This window comes from Protopterus annectens, chromosome 3.part0 (genome assembly GCF_019279795.1).
Source record: "Protopterus annectens isolate FY-2018-M chromosome 3.part0, PAN1.0, whole genome shotgun sequence".
Classification (NCBI taxonomy): domain Eukaryota; kingdom Metazoa; phylum Chordata; order Ceratodontiformes; family Protopteridae; genus Protopterus; species Protopterus annectens.
The window spans coordinates 1,917,138,739-1,917,163,599 of NC_056731.1; the positions used below are offsets into that span (position 1 = coordinate 1,917,138,739).

A 24,861-nucleotide genomic window follows, 5' to 3' on the forward strand; every position below is an offset into this window, starting at 1 on the left:
TTTGCATAATAATATTGGTTTGACCTATACAAGACACTATCTTCAAAAACAAATAAAAAATAGTATACGGAATAAAAATGCTGCTTTAAGAAATGCTGCATGGGAAGAAACAGCAGCAATTTTTGTTAATTAGTTACTGTAGCATTTTTCTTTGTGGTGGTGGTGTCTGTGATGCCATCTCCCTCATCCCATAATTTCTAAAGCAAAACTCCCAAAATTCCCACACCTATAACTAAGCTCTACTAGTTATGAGCGCTGAACATGGATTTTGTTAAGATGTGATTTTCAGCTGAATCCTTACTTCTTTTTTGAAAGGAAATCATATGACTTTCTCTCAACAGACTTTGTTCAACACATGCAAAGCTTTTTAGTCCTTGTTTAATAAGTTGCGTCTTACCTCAGATGGTTGACCTGCTCCTACTACAATCAGCTTCCCATCTTCAAGCCCCACAAGAATATGGCTGTTCTCCTTTGTGACAGAGACGCAGTGAATTGGGACCTTCAAGGACAATGGTGATATGACAGCCTTCAGACTGAAATGACATACAGCAGTAATGAGAATCTCTTCCATATCAAATACTCTCTTTTAACAAACGAAAGATATGTACTCACTATATCACATACCTCTCGACTTCTTAATGCAATAAATCTGGACAAAGGCTGACACAATGGGGGTAGGCACAAAAATAGGGACACATTGTAAACATTGCTGTTATAAACTTAGAACAGGATTTGTGTTAGCATGCATTTTCTGAATGATATGCAGCCTGAAACTCAAATGCATGTCATTATTTACTGACTTTAACCCTTAGATTATCCCAGATTTTGACAGAAAAACACAGTTTTGATGAGGCACAGATCTAAAATATGAGGCAAAAATCTGTACAGTTGAGAGTTATGCAAGTGATTCATGACAAGGCCTGCTACTCTGGGTAACTACTAGGACTTCCACTTCTAGCATCTTCTGTATGGCACAATTTTTAATTGCTCTAGCTCCAGTGCTTGCAAGTGTGCACACCTCTGGTTGCTACATCAGTGGAATAAAGCTATAGGAGAAATGACAATGTTTCACATCATGCAACTCTCTCTGACAGTAGAAGCAATGTCGCTACATGTCTCAGCTAGTGAGATACACACCACATGTGTACTCTGAAGGTTTACAGGATTTAGACATCTAATACTCCCAACCTTCCAGTGATGTATAGCAAGCTGAAGTGTGAGAACAGAAAATAACTGGGAAGCATAAGAAATGAGTTTGCTTTCGTAGTAAAACATATGGCATTAGCAGGAGTGGCCTTAGGTCAACTGGTGCCCTAGGCAAAAGGGCACCATGGCACCCCCTACCACACCACCCAGTGCCCCCATCCTGGTCTGCCTATATGAAATAAATACTGGAAAAGTGCCCTTACTAAAGCGGCACCCTAGGCGGCCGCCTAGTTGGCCTATGCCTAAGGCCGGCTATGGGCATTAGCACATGTGCCAACTAAAGGAATACAAATCCCCGAGTGCAGGACCTACAGAAATTTCAAAAAAGTGCCAAGTTGGAGATATCAGATAAGGAAGTTCCAACAGTTACTCAGTGTAGACAGTTTTGATAGTCAGATCAAAGTTTCTACAAAGAAAACATTAACAAATAATGTGCAGCTATACAGTTATCTGTTATTCTAATTATGTGGTGATTCTGAGGAAGAAGGTACAGTTGTCAGCCTCATGCTCCTGTAAATGATACTTCAGAGTAATGCACTTCTTGTTACTGTAACATTAAAATGCTCTGATTTTCTGTTAGGTCAGGTAGGGATGGTTCACTTACACTGTCCACACTTTTTTAAATGAAACATTCAAATCAAAATTCTCTACTTCTAGTCAATATTTCTATGTGTACACTACTGCACAAAACAGAATTCAGGCTTGTCTTATTAATGAGTAATAATCTGATGAAAGCATTCAAAATCCTTCTTTGCACAGTTGCCTGTTTTTTTTTTTTTTTTTTATACTGGCTGCATCCTTCATAGTTGACAAGCTTTAAATATAGGTTCATAGGTTCATACTAGGCTATCTGCCCGAGGGCATTTACAAGCCTAGCGGAACTATACCCATTATTTTGCTGTGCCTCTGTCGAGCAGTGACACTGAGGTAATCCCTCATCCATTGGTCAAGATTTCTCTTGAACAAGGCCAGCGAGGTGCTCTGCCTCACATGTACCGGGATTTTGTTCCACAGCATAGGGAGTCTTTGGGTGATGAATCTATCCCTCCAGCGTTTAAGTCTCTGGGAAGAAACAGCAGCAATTTTTGTTAATTAGTTACACACTGTAGCATTTTTCTTTGTGGTGATGGTGTCTGTGATGCCATCTCCCTCATCCCATAATTTCTAAAGCAAAACTCCCAAAATTCCCACACCTATAACTAAGCTCTACTAGTTAAGAGGCAGGAATTTTTCAAGGTTTGTCACAATGCTGTACATTGCCTTGACATGTCTGACAATTAAATGTATAACACATTGTGAAATTCATAACTAAGAAGTTTATGCAGCAGCTAGCAAGGGTCTAATGGAGGTTCTAGTACAGATATCTTCACATGTGCATTATCTTATAGTCCTGTTTTTGTATTCATTCACCATCCTGCCATACAGCAGAAAAATCTGAGCTTCACCACACCAACACACCTTATTTTGGAGTTGTGGGACTGCACAGCATTATCTGAACTACATTTCTGCTACCCTGATAAGCTCAGTTCTCATAGTTTTCAGTTTCACCCATTAGTTAAAAATGCCTTACAATGTAAGCTTATACCTTTTCTTGAATGTTTGTTTGAGTGGTGCATAAGCTGTAGATAAGTGCTGCACAATTATGTAATTAATTTACATTATGTTTTCAGGAAGCAGTGCAGACTTGAGTACTCTGTCCATTTCTGGATATTGACATTTGTGTTAAAGCAAGTTTCACAAAGCCACCTTTAGCATATGATATAAGGCGACTGCAGCTTTCTACTTTGTTATCAAGTGTATACGTCATTCTTTCCCTTCTCTGTTTTAAAGTATTGAGTTGTAAGGGCTTATTTTTGGAAGGATTTTATGTGGCATACATACACAAGTGTGGGGCTGTATGTTTTTTTCTCGTCCCCCCCCCCATTTCTGCTATCCATCATGTAGCCAATCACAGGTCAGAATAAGTATACTCTTACTGTTTTTTTTCATCAAGCTGGTACCATTTGTGTGGCTTTGAAGTATAAATCTCTTTTCTTACTATGTGTATGACTACATGTTTGGATCTTAAGCTCAGTACAAAATACATCATTATTCAGATGCAAGTCCCCTTAAAAAATAAAGTAGTTCAATGCTGGGCTTGAATTCTCACTGTCTAAATAGGATTAAACCTAAGAAGACTGCTCTGCAGGTTCAGGGATTAGAACACCATCCCATACTCCACAGAGGAAAAGTAGTTTGGATAAAAGGAACATTATTTTTAAAGGTTTGGAATTGCTGGCCATTTCAGCTCGACTGATTTCTACAGATGACCTCCTTATATACTCCCTTACATTCATCTCTTTTATGTTTAGTGTTTTCTCTCCAGTATAGCATAATAATGCTGAAATAGAATTACAAACTGTTTTAAATGATAGCAGTAACATATGGTGCATGTGAGAGTCCAGCTGGTGATGTTGGCTAGCGTAGTTAGAAGACAGTAGGTGTTTAATTTTATGGTTGAAAATCACAGTACCCTTTGGAGTATGTAACACTTTAAATCATTTTCTTTTGCAAGTTTGCTTTTTAGAAGGATTATTGAATGAACAGAAAGTACTGGTTTAAACCTGGGTTAGTGTCCCATTTGCAATCATAATCTCATACATTCCCAGTTTTTAAGCACCTGAATTTATTAATGTTGACACAACAAAATACACATTTGTACCAAACAGTAGAAATCTATTAAATCACAAGTCATGTTGGTTAACTGCATAATTTATTTAAACTGCTGTGATTTCTACATTGGTGAAGGGGTAAATTTAAAATAATGAAAGCAGTATGACAAATCCCTAATATGTATATTTAGCTTTCCTTTAAATAAGTCCTATTAACTCATTCAGGAGAAGAACTGTACTACCCAAAGATGTTCCTAAAATCCTAATGGACATGTTAAATATTTTAGAATATTATATGTATTTTTTATGTGACACCTCAACACTGGCCCAGTAGTCAAGAAGTATCAATCCTCACCACTGGCAAAAGTGGGGAACGTACATACTGGGAGGATGACAAGTACACAGACAGTAAAGTACAATTTCCCTTAAGAGCACAAAGAGACAACAGTCAGTCTGGGCATGGTTTCTACCTCTTTCTCCAAATCCCCAGTAAGACTTCCCACTGACATAGCTGAAGGGTTGAGATGTCTGCTGAGTGGCCAAGCCAAGACTTCCAGCACCCTCTCTGTCCAACCAGTGCTTCATGTTCCTGTCCAAGTAGCTGACACACACACACAGACACACAGACACAAACACACACACACACACACACACACACACACACACACACACACACACACACACACACACACACACACACACACACACACCTGGGAAAGGCTGGCACAATTTACTACTTATGCCCCCTTCTGCCCAGACCATAAGGTAGTTTTCACTGCCACCAGCCACTACTCATCAGCTACTTTAAGGACTTTAGCAGAGGGTGTCCAATCTTACTGTGTAATGTTACTATTAATCCAAATGGTACTTTAACCAAGAGCAAAGCTATTAGGAGTGGCCTCTACAGTGTCACCAAATAAATATGCAAGTACTTTAAGAGCTTAAATATGTCTCACAAATATCAGCCACAATGAAAGGTTTAAATATATTGGGAAATAGGAAATACACCCCGGGGATCACGTCTGTGTCTCTTCTGGACAGTGGCATAGGAAAATAACTTTCTTGGGTGGCGTAAGCTATGGAACCTTGCTGGCTAGGCTTACGTAGGCCCTTGGGCCGATAGCCTAGTACCTATCTATGAACCTATGTGACATTCAAAGTCTTTCAGCCCCTCTGGCTCCTCAGTTCTTGAAATAGTAAATACCCCAGCTATTTTTCTTCTTATCAAATATTATGAAGTCTCACAGACCACTACTTCAGCAAGTATAACTGACAATTTGGTGACGCTCTCTCACATTTATTTTCTGCACATAATACTTTCATTCTGAAGAGGTTACACTACAGATGGGACTGGGTGGAAAATGCTCTCTCGACCTCTACTTAGATCAACAACTATCTCTTGCTAGTTATATTAGTAAGAGACAGTAAATTACAATTAAACGTGGTAATCCCAAAAATAAGAGATCCTCACATCATTTAAATATCTGCCATTGTTAATTTCTTATTGTTAATTACTGGTTTGCCAGACAAACCTCATTTGGAGAGAATTTCAAAGCAGTCCAACCATTCCCACTTAGGGAATGCGTCACGCCAGCATTATAAATCAGAATGCTTAGACTAAAACTGAGAGCTCATTCCAAACAAGTTGAATTTGTTACTTACATCAAGAAGAGTAAACCACATTAACACTAATAATAATATTAATAAAGCTATATTTTATAAATTTTAAGGAAAATGGTAAACATTAGCGGACTGGAGTTCCGCTGTGGTGACCCCTAACCGGAATAAGCCGAAAGACACAACAACAACAAGGAAAATGGTAAACAACTAATAAAAGATTCTTGAGCAATTCATAAAACATGCTTGCATATATTCTTAGCAAAGCGCATCAATTAAATGTGAGAAAGAACAGCAAAACTACATCAGCAAATAAAATTAACATTTTTGTACCAGGATCAAAACATATAAAAGTTAACATGCATGTACCCATTTCAAACGATAACATCACAATAAAGGAAATGGAATATGTTTGCATATAATCACATAAGATCTTATCTTCGAGTCAGTACTGTGGAAAATGTCTGTATAGGGCAGGCATTTACATAATTTCAGGAGTCACTAGAGCAGTTGATATAAAATAAATGCAAGCATCTCTTTATCGTTATATGCCTGCAAGTGTATTTCAAGTTAAAGGTTTATTTGGGTGCTTGTTTCTCAAACACAGTAAAAATAAAATATCAAAATTAGTCATTTACAGTAAAACAGATGACAAACAAATGAAAAAACAACACAGTAATAAAAGAAGTAAGACAAAATAAGAGTAAAGACGTCAGGTAAAACATGCTGGTAGCATGAAGTCTTAAGTTAAATAATCTTATAACATTATTGTGGAAAGTCAAAGCAAGGTAACAAAGGCTGCAAAAATATGGGAAACAATAATGCACTATAATAAAATCACAGATAACTACAATTATTATACAGAAAATGCAAAATCAAAATGAATATTCTTTATTATTGAACAGAATGTGAAAAAGTACATAAAAGACAGAAAGGGAGGTTGGTACTTAGACAGTGTTCTGCAAAATAGATGAAGCAAAAAAATGTCTTGGATTGGAACAGTCCAATTTACAATTCTTAGTAAACCTTCAAGTAGCATCCTCAAAAATGTAAAAACAGCTTATACATTCCTAAAGAATGTATATGTCATTGTCCTAGTCAAATGGGGTCTAACCACTCCATTCAAAGTCTTGTTATATTTGTCAAAAAAATGCAGTTTATTTCCGTAACCAGTTTGAAAGTGATTTTTGTCTTTTTGAAGGAAGGAAAAAAGAAGTTATGTACTCACCATAACTTTCCATCTGAGTAGTTGTTCTTCATTTGTCTTCAACCTGTGGGTTCCCGGATCTGTCTTGGATCCGACTCGGCCGCATATCCAGCATCTGATCCAAGCTCAAAGCTCCTCCCCTTATCCATAATGCCCCATCTACTCCTTCCCTTCAGATCGAGTTTGCTGCCCAATCTAGTACTCTCACCCGACCCAACAGAACCTTGTCCCTACCAGAAACCATAAACAAAGATAAGGATAAGAAGCACCCTTGCTGTGACCACCTCCTGTAGTCGTAGGGGCAACAAACAGTTCACACAAGGCCAGGAGAAGGGAGGAGGGACGGGTGAAGACAAATGAAGAACAACTACTCAGATGGAACGTTATGGTGAGTACATAACTTCTTTATCTGAAGTTGTTGTCTTCATTTGGTCTTCAACCTGTGGGACAGAGTCCCCAACTACTAAACACCTGTGAGGCCCTCATAGAAGGATATTCCGGAGCAAGGCAGAGCCAAAGGATGCCCTGTTCCTGGATACAATGTCCAGTTTATACAGTGAGATGAAGGTATGAGATGAGGACCAAGTAGCCGCAGAACAAATACCGTCTAATGAAACTCTGGACCAAAAAGCCACTGAAGTGGCCATATATCTGGTGGAATGTGCTTTTAACATGACTTGGTGGAGATATCCCCCCTGACACAATACGCCCGAATGATACATTGGGAAATCCAATGGGTGATGTAACTTTAGAGATTGGTGTCACTAAAATGGGTTCGGAGTAAGAGATGAAAAGTTGGTCAGATTTATGAAAGGTTTTTGTCCTGTGCAGGTAGAAACGTAATACTCTGTGCACATCCAATAAAATTTGGAAAGAAGACCAGGAGACTAACCACCTGATTAATGTTGGCCTCGAAAGCTACTTTAGGAAGAAAAGATAGATTAGTGCGCAAGGACACCCTGTCCTTTATGAAAAATCATATAAAGGGCTTTGCCTGACAAAGCTTGAAGTCCCAAAACTCTCCTGGCAGAAGTAATGGCAACCAAGAACACAGTCTTCCAGGACAGAAATTGCAGATCCACCAAAGCTGCAGGTTCAAAGGGGGGTGAAACTAAGGCCTGAAGTACTAACGTAAGATCCCATGGTGGCATAGGATCCTTCACCGGGGAGTCGAAGAAGAAAAGTACCTTTGAGGAAGGCCTTGCAAAACTTTGAAGATGCTAAGGGGCCATATTATCCCCTACATAACAATTAGAAATTGCAGCAAGTTGAACTTTGATTGTGGAAAAACTGGCACCTTGTTGAAAAATTCCAGTCAAAAATTCAAGCACCACAGAAACAGGGGCAGTGAAAGGATCTAGTGCATGCTGCAAAGCCAGGATTGAAAAACGTCTCCATTTGCTGGAGTACACCTTTCTGGTGCAAGACCTATGGGCCACCACCAGGATTCTTTTGACAGGAGAGGATAAGCCGGGAGTTCTGACCATCATAGGAACTGGAGCAGCCAAGCAGTGAGCTTTAGACTGTCCAGGTCTGGATGGGAATCCCTGAGGGATGAGATCTGGAATAGGATCCAATGTCCATGGTGGAGTCACCAGATGAGTCCACAGAGAGGGAAACCATATTTGGTGAGGCCAGAATGGGGCAATGAGGATTACTAAGTTCCCCAGCCTGTGAGCTTTCTGAAGGAATTTTGGAATTAAGGGAAGAGGAGGATAACCATACAGAAGACCCGGGGGCCAAGTTCTCTGGGGGGGTTTCCCTCGGAGGGGGGTTCAAAGCGAAGAACTCGCTGCATTTCGCATAGGAAGGAGAAGCGAAGAGATCACACTAAGGCTGACCCCACTTGTGAAAGATCTGTTCTGCTACTGAAGGATTCAGAGACCACTCGTAAGGCATCAGAATGGATCTGTTGAGCCTGTCCGCTAGAATGTTGGACCTCCCCAGGATGTGCATTGCCACCAGAAAATGGCTGGTGGAGATCACCCACTCCCATATTCTCGTGGCCTTGTGACATAAGGGATAAGATCTGGTTCCCCCCTGCTTGTTGATGTACTAGACCACTGACATATTGTCCGTCTAGATAGCAATCGTTCCTGAGGGAAGATGGTCAGGAAGAGAGCCTGCAACGCTAGAAGCACTGCTCTCAACACCAGGACACTGACATACAATCTGGTCTCATGGGGGACCACATAACTTGAACTGTCCTTCCAGAGCAGTGCCCACCCCCCACAGGTAGGAGGCATCCGTAGTCACTGTGGCCGTGGGGAAAGGTGGAAGAAAAGGACGACCCCAAACAAGGTTCGAAGAATGAATCCCCCATAGAAGGGAGTCCCTGCACACTCAAAATATTCAGACAGGGTGAGTCAACAGAAGATCTAACCATGACCATTGTACTGCAACTGCGTTTGAGGAATGCAAAGAATATGTATCTTCAGAGTGCGTATCCTGTCTGGAGTAAGAAAAACTTTGGTTTGAATTATGTCGAAACGTGCCCAAATGAAGTCTAACGTTTGGACTGGGGCCAAAGATGATTTGTTGAAGTTGATGGTAATGCATAACCTCTGGTTAGGAGAATAAAGGAATCCCTTGCTTGACAAAGTTGATCCCTGGAAGGGGCAGCGAGGAGCCAGTCATCCTGTTAGGGGAATATCTGTACACCCTGGAGTCTCAGCTGAGCCACTACTACTGACATCACTTTGGTAAACACCCTGGGGGCTGTGGTGAGACCAAAGGGGAGTGGCTCTGAACTTGTAATGACTAGCTCCTAGCCAGAAGCAGAGAAACCTGAGAAAGTGCCTGTCCATTTTGATGTGATAGTACACATCTTGGAGGTCGATCGAGCACATCCAATCGTTTTTCTGCAAAAAAAGGTAGGATATATTTAAGGGTGATCATCCTGAATTTCGTCTTGGCCACTGACACAGAGTGGCCTGGGAGGATGGGTTGGATGACTTGCTTTAATAGCAGTTTTGCGATTTCCAGTGCTTCATCTTCCCTGTGTGTGGGTGGGACTTCCTGGAGGTGTTTGGGAGGTGGAGGTGGCTCTAGAAAGAGGACTGAATAGCCTCTGGATATAATTTGCAACACCCAACGATCTTTTGTGATGGACTCCCTCTCCGTTAGGTGTAGTGAGAGATGGCCCCCGACCGCCACCAGAGACGAGCAGCCAGCCAACCCTTCAAGGTTGTTAGGTGGGTCTGTCGGAGAAAGGCTCTCGAGACACGTAATTTCTTAGACCCCCTCTGTTTCTAGGGCAGCATCTATCAAATCCCCCTCTGCCCCTGGGGGAAGGTAGGTCCTGAGCGTCCTGGGGAAAGCTCTGAGATTTCTGGAACCACATCTTCTTGGTCCCTCGCTGATTCCTAGAGAAGGATAGTTGAGGGGCCGAAAAGAGGATCCCGACAGTAGACAGAGTCTTCCCATCCTTCTCACTCTGAACTAATGTTCACGTAATGATTTCCCAAAAAGGGAGGAACCGTTGTATGTGGCAATGGTAAATGACACCTTAAAGGGTTCTGAAAACTGACAGAGCCACAGCCAGGCGTGTTGCCTGATGGCAATGCCTGTAGTGGTGGCTGTAGTGGCTCCCTCAGTCATGTGGGAGAGGAGATGCATAGAGTTATTTGCAACTGACTTTAGGGTGGCCATACGAGCGGAAAACTCCTTCTTGTCCTCTGGGGTCGACTCAGTGATCGCCTTCACCAGGTTTCGCTGCAACCAAATCACATGTGCCATGTAATTCAGTGCCCGCACAGAGAAGGTCACTGAAGTGTATACCCGCTTCCTGAAACGGTCCATAGTCCTTGACTCTTGATCAGGAGGGTGGACCGTAGAGCTCTCCGGAGCGAGCTCCTTCCTAGTGGCAGCTGCCACCACCATGGCATCAACTGGGGATCCCTCATGCCAGTAAGATTTGTCTGAAGGGGGGATCAAAACCTTGTCCGGGCATTTGGGAATGGGCTCCACCATCCAGTTCATTCCATGCCCGAGAGGTAACGAGATCCACTATGGGATCTGCAGGAGGGGACACCCAGGAAGTAGAGGGTCCTGCGCCAAATGCCTCAAGGAACACCGATTCATCACAGGTAGGTTTTTGGACAGAGCACCCTCCTCCCTGGAGAAGGAGTTCCTTGACGTTTCCGAAGGAGACATCCTCAGGTGGTGATCGGGGGGAGCCTTCCCCTTCCTCCAAATCGGTGCCTCCGGTGAGAGAGACTGGTGGGAAGTCTAAGTGCCTTCTTTTGCATGTACATTTGTGAGGGACGTCCTTAGTGGGAATCTCTGGAGGGGATTCGCCAACAACTTGCTGTTCCCAAGAGGGCGCGTCCTGAGGCAAAGAGGCGGCAGGGAGTCCCTGAGATGACAGAATGGCCTGATCCACACCAGAAACAGAGGGAGTCGGGACGGAATCCGAAGACGAGATAGTAAAGAGTCTCAAAGAAATTGAGAGAACCCTCTCCACCAAGATGAAAGCCGAAGGGGAACTTGACATCCTGAGAAAGGGCAATAGGAGGAACCGTCACCCTCTGACCTGACGGGGGAGTCAGAGCTGAACCTCCAGGCACCGAGATACCAAGGGGAAGGTTCTGCTCTGACACACTCGGAGCAGATACCAACCCCTCAGATCCGACGCTGAGGCTATGGCTCTGAGAGCCTACCTGCTCAAGGTGATGGCCAGCATCGAGGTACAAGGTACCGTTGGCGCCGGCTCCTCAGCGAGAGTATCCTTGGATCCTAACTTTAGGTGGCGGGCCAGCCAAAGCAGTGCGATCAGGGGATCACTTCATTGGCCTATCCTTCTTGGAAGATTTGTCTCCATCCCCGGTTCTCTTAGCGGGAGTTTGAGTGCCAGAGACAGGGGAGGAGACAGGGGCAGAAGCCGGGGCAGCAGGGTCTTGAGTCCTGGAGGACAAAGAGGGAAGAAGGCCCTTAAGAATAAGTTTGTTCCTCCTGTCCATGAGTTCCCAGGAATTAAACTTGGCACAGATGGAACAGGATGTTTGAAGATGGGCTGCCCCAAGATAAACTACACACAGACTGTGGCCATCAACTGGGGAGAGCTTATGGCCACACTCTGTATATTTTCTGAAGCAGGGTTTGGGAGCTTCAGGCATTGTCCCAACCTAAGTCCCAGCACACACACACACACACACACACACACACACACACACACACACACACACACACACACACACACACACACACACACACGACGAAAGACAGATATTTTGTTTTAGATGGAAACGTGTGAAGTGGAGGTAGAAAGTAGAAGAGAGAAGAAAAGAGAAGATTTTTCACCAAAACAAGCACTTACCACAACTTTTACAGCAGAGAGCATCGATCACGATGCGGACATGTAGTGCGGCAAATGAGATCTGAAGGGAGGAAGGAGACAGGGGGCATTGTGGGAAAGGAGAGGAGCTTTGAGCTTGGATCAGATGCTGGATATGCGGCCGAGTTGTATCTGGGAACCTACAGGTTGAAGACCAAATGAAGACAACTACTTCAGATCAAACAGCTAGTCATAATGTTTGATATCTTTAATCCTCCAAGTACAATACGTTTGCTACCTATAGACATCTCCAGCACATAGAGTTATTTCATCTTTATTCACATTAACTGAGAAAAATTGATGGAAGTTGAACGGACTGAATCAAAAACACAAAATAAACCAATGTTAGGATAAAAGAAAGATCTGTTTTCAGAGAATGACTCTCTTTGTGCAAACCTGTACAATGCTTTCCATCCTCTAAGGTTTGCAACTCAGAAATGCTTCTTGCTGAATTCACAACTACAGTAACAGTTTTTCAGGTCAGATACTTCATATTTCAAACCCACAGGAGCTACAGGCTCAAGGATGGGGTTAAGTGAGTTTCTGAGTCATTTACTTCTAATCTTGGGAAGTAAATTAATTTTATTAGGCAGTCTGAAACATAAAATACATCTGATGAACTGCTTACCTCTAACAAAAAAGCTACAGGAAGGGCAGCAAGAAAGCAAGCATGAATGTCTGACAAATTAACTCTAACTTAAAGAAAAACATAACAGATCAAAGACAAAAGTACTGCTAAAGAATTAAAGGCCGGAGGCAAAAGGGACTACCAAAACACAGCAAGAAATTTAGCACAAAATATAAAATGATCTAGACCCTTTGCTTGGTACAAACTGGAAAACCCTTTCCGTGTTGTTAATCAATATTATCCTAACAAAAGCTTCTTAGACTCTTAAGATAAAATGACAGAAGAAAACAACAGATGAAGAGGTAGGTATTAACTGCAAATCCTCCAAATTTTGAGCATAGCTCTAAATTGTGACTGACTTTGCCTCATATCTCTGCCCCATCTCTAGTAAAAATGTTGGACTTCCTGGTAAATCACTGAGGATTACAGTTAGTCAACAATGCTATTTATTTATTTATTTGCAGTTTGATTACCGGGGAAGTACACTGGGCCGAATTGACCCATTTTCAGTGTAGGCCCGTGGAGAAAAGCTCCAAGATGCATTATACAATTTAGATACAACTGATAGTTAATATTGAAGATAATATTATGTAGAATAGTTGCTCATAAATGCATTCAATATCATGCATAGTTAACAAATTCATTAAGCTTGAATGTAGGGATCATACAGTTTCATTTGAGGAAAACAGATATGTGTTAGGTGTGGAAACAGTTTACATACAAACCTTTTAAAAAAATGTAAATACGCTTTACATACACACCAACAGTAGAATGCTATTTACAATATTTACAAGGTTGTGCTGTGTGAGGGTAGTTGTAGGAGTTGTTGAAAGCTTAGAAAGAAGCTATAGAAATTGTTGAGAGCTTAGATAGACTCATAGAAAGATAACTATGAGAGTTGTAGAGCTAGACAGAATTTCAAAGTTATTCTTCAGAAAAAAAAGCAGGCTGATGTAAAACATGTTTTATTAACTTTCTAAGCAAATTATATATACAAATTATTTACATCTTTGCCCAGAATTTCTGAGCAAAGAAGTTGTGTGTTATGACTTTGACTACGAGTGACTTGACACTGTGAGGGAAGTCCATGCCCTACTGGATCCTGGCAGTGGAAATATTACACTTTGTTCTCTATGCTCCAACAGGAATAAGTAAGGCTATTGCTGCCAAAAAGGAACTAGTACAAACTGATTTGCTTTCTTCTATTATGTATTCCATAGAACTTCTTCAAACAGGAAGGCACATCAAGTTATGACTCCATTCTACAGTAAATGCATCTTTATATAATTACTGTTGTTGACTGTAAATGCATCTTTACTTAATTACTTTTGTTGATTTGGCTAGTCTCATGAGGCCTATGGCCTGCTTTCAGGTGAGACAAAAGGGGCTACTTTACAGGATCTTTTCTACTCTTTGGGTTTCTGGAAAGGAAAGAACATTGACTTCCTCCATACTTTTGTTGAGCAATATATTCTTCAGATACTAGAAGGAGTACACAGACTTTTGCCGTGATTGTCAAGTTGTACCTGGAAGGGAAACAAACAAACTCCTATACCCAGTGCATTTAAAGATCTTTCTGATGATGTTTACTGAGCTGGAGGAGGAAGTAAAGAGGACAGAGCAATGCTTACGAGGGGCTTCTACCAGTTTAGTGTAATAGCTTTTCTTCCTAAGTTTAGAGAGCTTCTTCACTAATAAGATAAAACCAGTTGGCTGAGTGCTTGAACTTTTCCCTTTACTTAAGGGACACTCGGTAACCAAGGAGAAAATTGCATTATTCTCTGTGAAAATGTCCTTCTTAAACTAATTACCCTTTGTTGAATACCAAAAACCATAGTAAGTCACAACTGAATTAATGGATGCACACCATTGCAGTTTTTGGTTGCTAACCTTAAAGAACTGTTAATGACCTAGAGGCTGCACAATGTTTCCTAAGCTCATGGCTAGATCAACAGTAGGTGAACAGCCTTTCCACTATACAAGGAATTAAACTGATTTGTTGGTTGTAATATTTCAACAAGGCAGCCATGGCATCCTTGTGTTGATTCAACATGTCTGGTATAATTCTGGCATGTCAGTCAATGACTTAGTTCAGAAGTGTATGTCCAAACTTAATGTTCTGATGTTGCTGGGATCTTGGGGGACAAGAAATGCTCTGTAGACTTCATAGTTGTAGATAATATTTTTTTTACTTTACTGGGATTCCGATTATTTTCATACTTCTGTTACTATGAACTGCTGTGTAGGCTCTGTCACTAATAACTCAGGAGCCACACACTAATTAAACTGAAATCAGCATGGAGACAGCATATCAAACCAATGTGTATACAAACTGTCTATAAGGCATGTCTGGAAAGAGCATCTGTGTACAATGATTGGGGTCTGGGATGTTAGCAAGTTTATTACTTCATGACATGCATCTCCTACTTAATGTTTCTAAAAGGTTGTCCTACAATAAGACAACTTGGTATACAGTTTACATTCTTGGTGCCAATATATAATCTGAGTAAGAAGTTTGTATAGACATGTTGTATCCATGCGTAGGCAGAACTAACTGCCTGACTTTTTACAATGAAAGATTTGAATGAAAGCTATTCCTCCCACAATCTAATGAAAACCACAATGTTTTAACGGTGCTAAGAAATTAATTTGAAACAATCTACATATGCTGCAAAGCTACAAACACTGACTGCAAATTATTAAAAGTCTAATATGCTGTGTACTTTATAGCAGTGCAACTGTTTGCATGTTAGGTATATTTAGGAGTGTTATATGGGCTTAGTGACATCTGTTATGATTGGAAGCCAAGTATGGGACCAGGGTTGCCAGACGTCCCTATTTGGGCGGGACTGTCCCGAGATCAGCAGCCTGAACCCGAGTCCCGCCCTGCTTGTTTAAATCCCGGCCAGCCTCCGCTTTTTTTTTTTTTTTTGATTGGCCCGTATACCTGGCATACAGGCCAGTCAAAAATTGGTAAACACAGAGCTTCTTGTGTTCCGCATTAAAAAGAGGTAGCTCCGTGTTTAGTGATTTTTGATTGGCCCGTATGCCGGTATACGGGCTAATCAAAAATCGGTAAACACGGAGCTACTTCTGTTGAATGCGGAACTACAGTGTTCCGCATAAAACACGAGAAGCTCCGTGTTTAGCGCAGATATGTTTAGTGCAGATCTTTAATGTGGAACTCTGTTCCCTTTTTTTTTGCTCTTCACTTTTTTTTCCGTCCTTACCTGGCTGATATGAAATCTGGCAACCCTGTATGGGACAAAGGTATATTTCAAATGATTTACTGTAGATAAGTGACAGATGTAGAAAGAAACATTAGATGGAATTCTATAAATCTGAGAAGGAGTTCTTGGCTTGGGGTAATGTGGGTATGGTTTGTAGAAGCGAGGACAATGTACATCAATATTCTTGGCACTTTTTAATCTTTTATATTTATGAGCTAGCTAGCTGGATATTTGTCTATAATTTCTCCACAAGGTGACAGTAATGGTTGGATATTTGGCTTTCATGAGTCACTGTTCAAACGTTGGTTATATTATACCATATTGTTATAAATTCTGATGAGTTTAAGCTTTAGACTTGCTTGAATAATGGAAGGGATGACTACATCAAAGGTAGATGTGAGGTGTATTCAAAGTTATGTCAAGTAAATGACCACAATATCAGAGAAGTTATGGATTAGTAGTAGACTTTAGAATATACTTTCAATAATGATGGGAATTGATCTACAGGACACAGACCATCTCCTTCTAATTATATACTTGCAAAATGCTGAATCTATTCTGGTTTGCTTAGTTGGCGTCATTTATTTCAAGCAAAGATGGATACCAAACTCCTTTTGGCTTTTGTACACAGCCTGGCTGGCTACATTTTTTCCCTAGCTCTTTTTCTTTCTTCATCTCCATTCCAAAAGAGGCATATTGCCTTTGCTTTGGAAGTATATTGTAAGCACTTGTTTGTTGGTTGTGGATTATACCTTTTGTAAAGTAGCATGGATCTTAATTAGAAGTAGAGGGGGGCAGCCTAGTTATACAAGATCTGTTTTTCCTGTGAGGAATGGGGAGTATAATAAGCCTAATTCAACAAAATGTTTGTGGTATGAGCTTCCTGCTGAAACTGGTGAAAATACTTTCATATCTTAAAAAAAGTCCCCGCAATTGCAATTTTATTCTTACAGGAGACATATTTGCTGGAATCACAGCATCAAAAGTTGGGAAGTAGAGTTATGCAGAGGTACATTATGTGAAATGCCCTAATGACAAAGACAGACATGTAGTTATAATAATGCACAGTGGGGTCTAACTTTACAACTGATGCAGTTTTGAAGGACGACTGGTGAAGTAGCATAATGGTTAACTGTTGTCTTTGTGAAGCTAGAATAACTCTGATCAACAAACAAATCAGTGACATGCACACAAGAGACTGGACAGTGATCAGGGTGGGGTTGATTACATGATGGGGAATGAAACATGAATACTACCTTTGAAGGTGCTTAGTTGGAGACACTGGGTCAGGAGGTTATGGATGTTAGAAATTTGTTCAAGGAGATATTTTAGTAGCGTGAGATTCATGGATGTTTTAAAAGCTACTTATATGAAAGTTACGTACCATAATGACAGATCTGTGTCGTTATATTTTTGTCTGGTTCAGCATGTGGGTTTTCAGACCTGGTCAGATCCGACCTCAGCACCTTATACCAGAATACTGAATCCATGTGATCCAACTCCTCCACTACCCAAAATTTCCTCCTCCTGGCTGATTTACCTCAAATCAAGTTTGCTGACTAATTCCAAAAAGTCTCTAATAACTGCATTAGGGAATAAGTGGGAGGCTCTACAACACTGTCTATTATGGAATGAAAAGTGGAACAGCAGACAGACAGGGTCCTATGAAGGTCTGATCGACTCCCAAGTGCAGGGAGATTCATTATGGTCAGTACATAACTTTTGTATCCGATGTTGTCTATTGTCCGATTCAACATGTGGGACAGATTCCCAAGTTGCCTAAAAAGGTCCGGGGTGGACTCAAGGAAGGACATGCCTGAGAATGGTACAGCCGAAGGATGTGTAAGCGCTACACTGCACATCCAATTTGTAATGAGATACAAAGGTATGAGCTGTTGACCAAGTAAGTTACTACACATGTATCACTGCTAGGTACTCTTTTTTGCAAATGCTGTTAAGGTTGCCATCGCTTTAGCAGAGTAAGCCTTATGTTTAGACTGTAAATACAATCTTCTTGCCTTATAAACTTTATAATAGATAAATACTAAAATCTGCCAGCCACCTAGAAAGTGTGACTTTTAATACACTTTATCCTAGTTTTGTCTTGGAAATGAGACAAAGAGCTGGTCTGATTTTCTAATGTCTTTTGTACAATTAAATAAAATCGGAGTTGCCTATGAACATCTAAGGTATGGAGAGTGTGTTCACGCTTGGTAGCAAAGTTTGGAAAGAATGCAGGCAAATCAATTTGTTGATTTAGGTTTGTTTCTGATGCCACCTTTTGAAGGAAGGAGGGATTTGTTCTCAGTGAAACTATCCTTGTGGAATATAAGGAAGGGTGGCATGCACGAAAGTGCTTCTAGTTGCAAAACTCAACTTGCTGATGTGATGACAATCAGTAAAATAGTCTTCCAAAACAGATATTTTAAATCTTCTAATGCTGCACATTCAAAAGGTTTTTTGGTCCATGACTGTAGTAAGACTAACATCACATGGTGGAACTGGATCTCAAACAGGTGGTCTCATTACATCCTATGTGAAAATTTGACATGGCACCCATTTGGACTTCTACAGTAGAATACCTGAAACCTTGCATAAAAAATTCAGAAAGAAAATACAGTATCGTTGGTAGAGGGGCTGAGAAGCCCTTTCATGATGCCCAAATTGAAAATATTTTCCATTCGCTTTTTTAGGTGTTTTTGGTTGATTCCTTGTGAGAAGAAAAAATTATGTGGACTACTGGGGAAGAAAGCCTAGCAACTCTGGATATAATTAAAACTGGAGAAACTATGCAGTTAGTTTTGGGGACTGAAGATCAGGTAGAGGCATCCTGGATGAGTGAGAAAGTAGATCCGGAATGGGATCCAGTACCCATGGTGGGTGTAGTAGGTGAGGCCAAATGAAAGGGAACCATACCTGCTGAGGCCTAAAGGGTCAATGAGGATTACCCTGGTCTTGCACCTCATGGCTTTCTGAAAGAACCTTGTGAGGAACAGAATTGGTGGAAAGGCATAAAGGAGACCTGGGGGACAAAAGTGGATCAAAGCATCTCTCTGTGACTATCCCTGTGGAGACATGACGGCAAAGTAACAGCTGCATTTGTTGTGGAGGTAGGAAGCAGAGACCACAACAAGGTTGGCCCCAGTAGCTGAAAATGTCCATTGTCACTGTTTTTTTGAGATACCACTTGTGAGGTTATTAGGATCGTCCTGCATATATACTGGACACCCCAGGAGTGTGTGCTGCCACTAGAAACCAGTTTGAAGACATCACCCATTGCTAGACTCACATGGCTTCTCGGCAAAGAGAGTATGAAAATGTTCCATATTGCTTGTTGCTGTGCCAGATCACTGACATATTGTTTGTGTGAATGGAAATCACACCCTTGGGTAGGAGGTGTTGAAAAGGCAGTAATGTCAGGAGAACTGCGCTCATCTCCAAGACAGAAGTTTGACCTCTACTGATGACCATGTCCTTTGAACTGTCTTTACTTTGAAGTGCGCTCTCCACCTTAGAAGGGAGGTGTCCGTGGTGACTGTGGCCCTGAGGGCAGATAGGCAAAAGAGTCTGCCCAGAACCACTGACAGAAATGTGATCCATCAGCTTAAATGATCGCTGCATACTTGAATAAGTTGTATTCAGGTGTAGAGTGAAATTTCTGCAACCAATGTACTGCCAGTGTCCACTGTAGGACTCTCATGTGGTATCTCCCTAATGGGACCACAGTAACAGTAGAGGCCATCAGCCCTAAAAGACCGAAGATGGGTCCTGCCTATGGGCATGGATGTTGTATCACTTGATAGGCTACAAACCTTAATATCTGAACTCTTGGAAGTGGAGTTTTGCAATTTGTTAAAATGGGTCTATCTGGCACCCTATGAATGCTATGTTCTTCATGGGAGGCAGTTTGCTCTTCTTATGAATCATTGATATTCCAAATTGGTTTGCTAGAGTGAGAAGGAATGCTTGATGTTGTAATACTAGATCCTTGGAGGTAGCAGTTAGTAACCAATCATCTAAATACTGGAAGACCTGGATCTTTTGCAGTCAGAGATAAGCTGCTACTACTGCCATAATCTTGGTAAACATCTGGGGTGTCCATGGCAAGGGGGGCTCAAAACCTTGTCCGGGTGACCTGACATCATGGAAGAAGTGACAGCGTCCGTCACAGAAATCTCAAGACTCTGGTATTCAGGCCGACTGAGGGCTACCTGCAGGCAGATTACCCAAGTGTGATGACTGCAACAGTGAATACACTCGAACATCTATATTTATGGTACGTGTACACAACTGTACTTTTTTCTTTTACCTTAGGTCCAAAGATGGTGGAACCACCACAGAGGGCACTGATAATGGATGTTTTGAAGCTTTCCATGAAATCACATAGCCTCCTCCGGAAATGGAGTTGCATGGTAACACCTGTACTGACTGTCCTTGATATACCATCAGCTGCATTTGACAGCAGTCACATGGCCACATTTGAGGTAGACTGTCAGGTAAACATTTGGGCATCTACTGTCTTTTAGACATCCATATGCAAGCTACCCATAAGAGACTTGGAAAGCTTATTGATCAAGTTTCTTTAGAAATGTGGCAGGTGTGCTAGATAGTTCAGCACTCGAAATGTAAAGGTTGCTGATGTATAGGTCCATTTCCCTATCCTGTTCGATGCCCTTGACTCCCTGTTAGGGAGGTGGACAGAATAACTTTCCTTAGATAGTTCTTTCTTTGTCTTTGCTGCTACCACCATAGCATCTACAGGAGAGTCCTTTGACCAGTGCTTTCTACCTTTTGGGGGAACCAACATTTTTTTTTGGGGGGGGGAATAGGCTCTGCCACATTAGGTTCCTTCCAAACCTTCTGAGCAACAAGATCTATTACGGCATAAGGTGGTGGGACCACAATAGGATGTTGATGGGCCACACCCAAAAGCTTCAAGGAATATAGACTCTTCAGAATAAGGAATTTCTGTGGACTGCCCCCCCTCTTTTCTTCATCAATTCCAGAATATCCCCAAAGGAAACATCCTGGGGGGATCTTTGGAATCCTTCTCCAACATCTATGCCCATGTCTTCAGTGACAGACTCAGGAGAGGAGAGGAGTCTAAATGTTTATGTCTGCATGTCCTTTTCATAGGATGTTCTCAGGGGCTCTGATGGACACACTTCAGAGTTGGATGGGGAGCTTGAACACTGAGTTGCCTCACAGCTAACTGGGTCTGTCGGTCCCTATCTTTCCAAACGAGAGGAAAGAGGCACAGGATCCACTGGGAGCCAGGACGGATCCAAACTCAGTGCACACACCAGTATCCTTGGCCCAGCCAAAGCCCCTTCAACAGCCTCAAAAACCAACTCAGCTAATGGAGACAAGGAGAAACTACTCCTGTCAGCAAACCTGGTAGGCTCCCAACTGCAAAAGAGGTCAGTTCTGAGGAAGACCTCTGAGACAAACTGTCCAGTACCAGAGCACTGAGGGGGAAGAACGGTTCTAAAAACTTTGAAGCAGACTTCACTGTTGTAGCTCAGAAGCTCAGGGACTCTTCTTGACCCGAAACCATTGGTCTTGAGAGAGTAAGGGAAGATGTCGAAGCCGAAGTCTCCAGGACTAGCAGATCTTATGTTGGTGTAGCTGAAGGGTTTGGACCCATAATCAATTCCAGAAAAGGAGAAGGTGTGGAATGGCCTGTTCCTGGTCCTCTCCTCCAGGATGGTGATGGGAGGACCTCAAGCTGAATCAGTGTCCTCCGGAATTTCCATATCATACAAGTCAACATCCAACTCAGTAAGACTTCTAGTGGATAGACCAGACCTTGAAGAAGCAGCTACATATGCTGGTCTCGATGGTAGCATTTGTTGAAGTATAGGTGAATGAAGACTGGGGCTGAATGGCCCTGGAGAAAAGGTAGGTTTGGGGGGAGGGGGGTTCGATCCAGTTGCAGGTGAATCTGACTGACTCAACAACTTAGGTGCCAGACCTGGAAGAGCGGTTGGATCCAGAGACCTTTTCTTCAACTTTTCGACCCTCTATTCTTGTCTCTTCTTATCTTGTTTGTCTCTGTTTCTCTTTGGGGCTTTCCCTCTTTCGATTTTCTCTCTCTTTCTCCCTCTTCTTACCCACAGATGGAAAACTGGAAGGTACTTTAGCCTCAGAGGACATTTTGGACCCTGTCTGAGGGAAAAGTAAGCCTTTGAGAATAGGTTTCTTCCTTCTGCCTTGAAGTGCTCTGGTACGAAAAGCAGCACACATGCTGCAACTATCCTGTAGTGAGAGGGACTTAGACAATAAACAGTTACAAAATGGGGATCTTGGCGGGGGGGGTCTTGTGTCCACAGGGTGTGATGTTGATACAAAAAAGATAATTCAGTTTAATGGGGAAAAAGTTACAAGGATCCTAAAAAAGATTCAATATGACATATCTTTTAACAGGACATTTGGTGGGTTATGCAAGGTAAATTGAGGTGAATGAAGTTGATGATGTGTACTTGCATGACTAACAAGCTGCTATAATGCCTGTTAAGCTGCAAACTGTTGAGATTCATGAAAAAAGCAAATGAAGATGGAGACGTAACATTTTCAAGAAAAAATAGGAGATAAACTGGACTGCTGGAAAAAGAGGAGAAGGTACAGATTTAATGGGCTACATAAAACAAAGATGGTGCAGTGAACAGTTTTTCAAAAAATATATTTGGAGACTGAAAGCATGATGATTCTGCCATGATAAGGAATACAAAAAGCCAACAATTTCTTTAATTCAGTTTGTCTCATGTTATAAAATGGGTTTTATGGCAGTTATGGCAACTAGGAAGGAGTTCTGCAGCTGCTGTTCAACCTGCACATGTTGAGAATGATTATACGGAAGCAACATTTCATAAACAAGTGTAATCTGTGGAGGACATTTAAAAACATAACATGCATTGATTGGAAAACATATTGGCTTTTGTTGCAATAGTGGTATATTAACTTTTAAAAATGCAGTGGAGGTGATTACCAAAATAAAATAACTTTCCTTCTATGTTTCTTATTAAGAAGGTGCTAAGGAAATATGGTGGGATTCCTAAATGTGGGAATAATACCAGTTCAATGGAAGATTAATGAGAGGAGCAAAAAGATTTGGGAGTAGAAAGAAGAATTTTGGTTCTGCTGCTAGTGCAGGATGGTTCAAGGAAGTGAATATTACAATGTGAGATTATTTGAATAGAAAAGAAAGACTGTATAATTTTATATGGTGGTTGATGTATGCTGGTTGAAAGATAGAACACTTCAATATAAATTAGTAAAGATTTGGTGATGGAATAGATCCCAACTAAATCTGTTGTCCTAAGTACTTGACACTTTACAGGAATTACAATATTTACAGTGAACTGCCAATGTGTAAGAAATCTGACTGAAACTGCTGAGATCCTCAAGTAAATTTACAAAGAAAATGCGCAAAGGACTGAAGCCATCCATCATCAACAAAACATTTGTAATTTTACACATAAGTTTGTATATTATGCTTCCTATAGGAGTTTGTGAAAATTCTCATCACTAACTTACAAGAGGGTAAATTTGTCAAGTATAAAAATGATGAAAACAGGTAAATGAATATTACAACTTACGAAGTCTAAACTGAAGATCATTTGAGTGAGGGAACATGTTTATATGATGAGGTAAAGATTAAAGAATTCTGTGTTTCCTGACAGACTTTGTTACCACATACATTTTGGTAGGATAGGAATGTGTTCAAAGATTAATAAACGGCAAATGTGCAATGATATTATTTGAAAAAGATGAGATGCAAAATATTGTTAGAAGGTAGAAAATGGGAAATGAACTAAACATGTGGTCCCATAACATGACCATATCTTATGTCTGAAAGAGGAATGGACATGCATTTACCTAATTTCCAAAAAGGAAAAAAAATAAAAGTGTGACTGAGGATGGTGCTTTAAGCATGATCCTTTTAGCTGTTAACTCAAAAAGCTAAAGTATTTTTTTCCTCTGACTGCATCTGAAATATTAACAAAGATACCAAACAAGAGACATTATATTCAGCTCATGCTTTCACTCTCCATCCCATTTTTTTCTACTGCTGAGGACAATGAAGCCACAAGTGAGTACAAATAACAATAACCTTTTTTCTGGTCACTGAGTATCAAAGTCAATACATTATAGTCACAGGCTTCATCAGCATAGAACGGTAATTATATTTATGCATTCTCTATGGTAGGGAAAACTAGGAAATCTGATTGTTCATTTTTAATATTTCTTTGGTTTAGCATGAGAATAACTTTTGAAATTATGTATGTGCATGTGCTTTACATATTAATTGTAATATATCTTGCTTGAATTACTATTCCCATGACAGAAGTGGAATTAAGAATATCTTACATAATAATGTCTCTAAAAGGTTAAAGTCACAAGCATTTCATGACAGCAGTAAAGATGATGAAGGTTTATATGGATTTAGGCAAGGAGATGGTGATTAGACAACGGTGATATTTCTTCAATCTAAAGGATAATGATGCTCACTTTGCCCTGTCTGGTAAGCAGTGCATAAGATACATATATTTACAGTTTAACAGGTCTTTGGATGTATTGCATAGGGCAATAACTTACACCATCATGCATTACTAAATTTGAAGAAGAAAGTTCTCTTAGCTGGGAAAATAGCTATTGTAATGCCATTACACAAGGCTGGCCCAACCACGGACCTTAGTAACTATATACCCATTACTCTCATTAGCTTCATATGTAAAGCTATTGAGCACATTACCTCAGACTTCATTAGTCTGGACAGTGGAATTCTCCCACCACTGGACCTTCATCTGTTTGGCTTTATCCAAGGGAGGTCTTGCCTCTTTAACTGCATTAATTTCTTTGAAAGAGTAAAGGAAGCAGTGAATAGTAGTTATGCAGACCATACAGCAGATCTAGACCTGTCCAATGCCTTTGACACTATTCCTCATGCAAGCATTAATGATATACTTTTAAATCTGAATATTAGT

General features: G+C 41.0%; 1 protein-coding gene across 1 annotated transcript in view; it reads right to left on the bottom strand.

Annotated features, from left to right (window-relative positions):
* The window catches only part of NBEAL2 (neurobeachin like 2), a 3,059,867-nt gene that overhangs the window by 22,403 nt on the left and 3,012,603 nt on the right, over positions 1-24,861 (bottom strand). Inside the window, exon 54 of the mRNA XM_044066003.1 lies at positions 398-533. Coding sequence (XP_043921938.1) covers positions 398-533 — 136 coding nt within the window. The remainder of the gene's footprint in view (positions 1-397; positions 534-24,861) is intronic.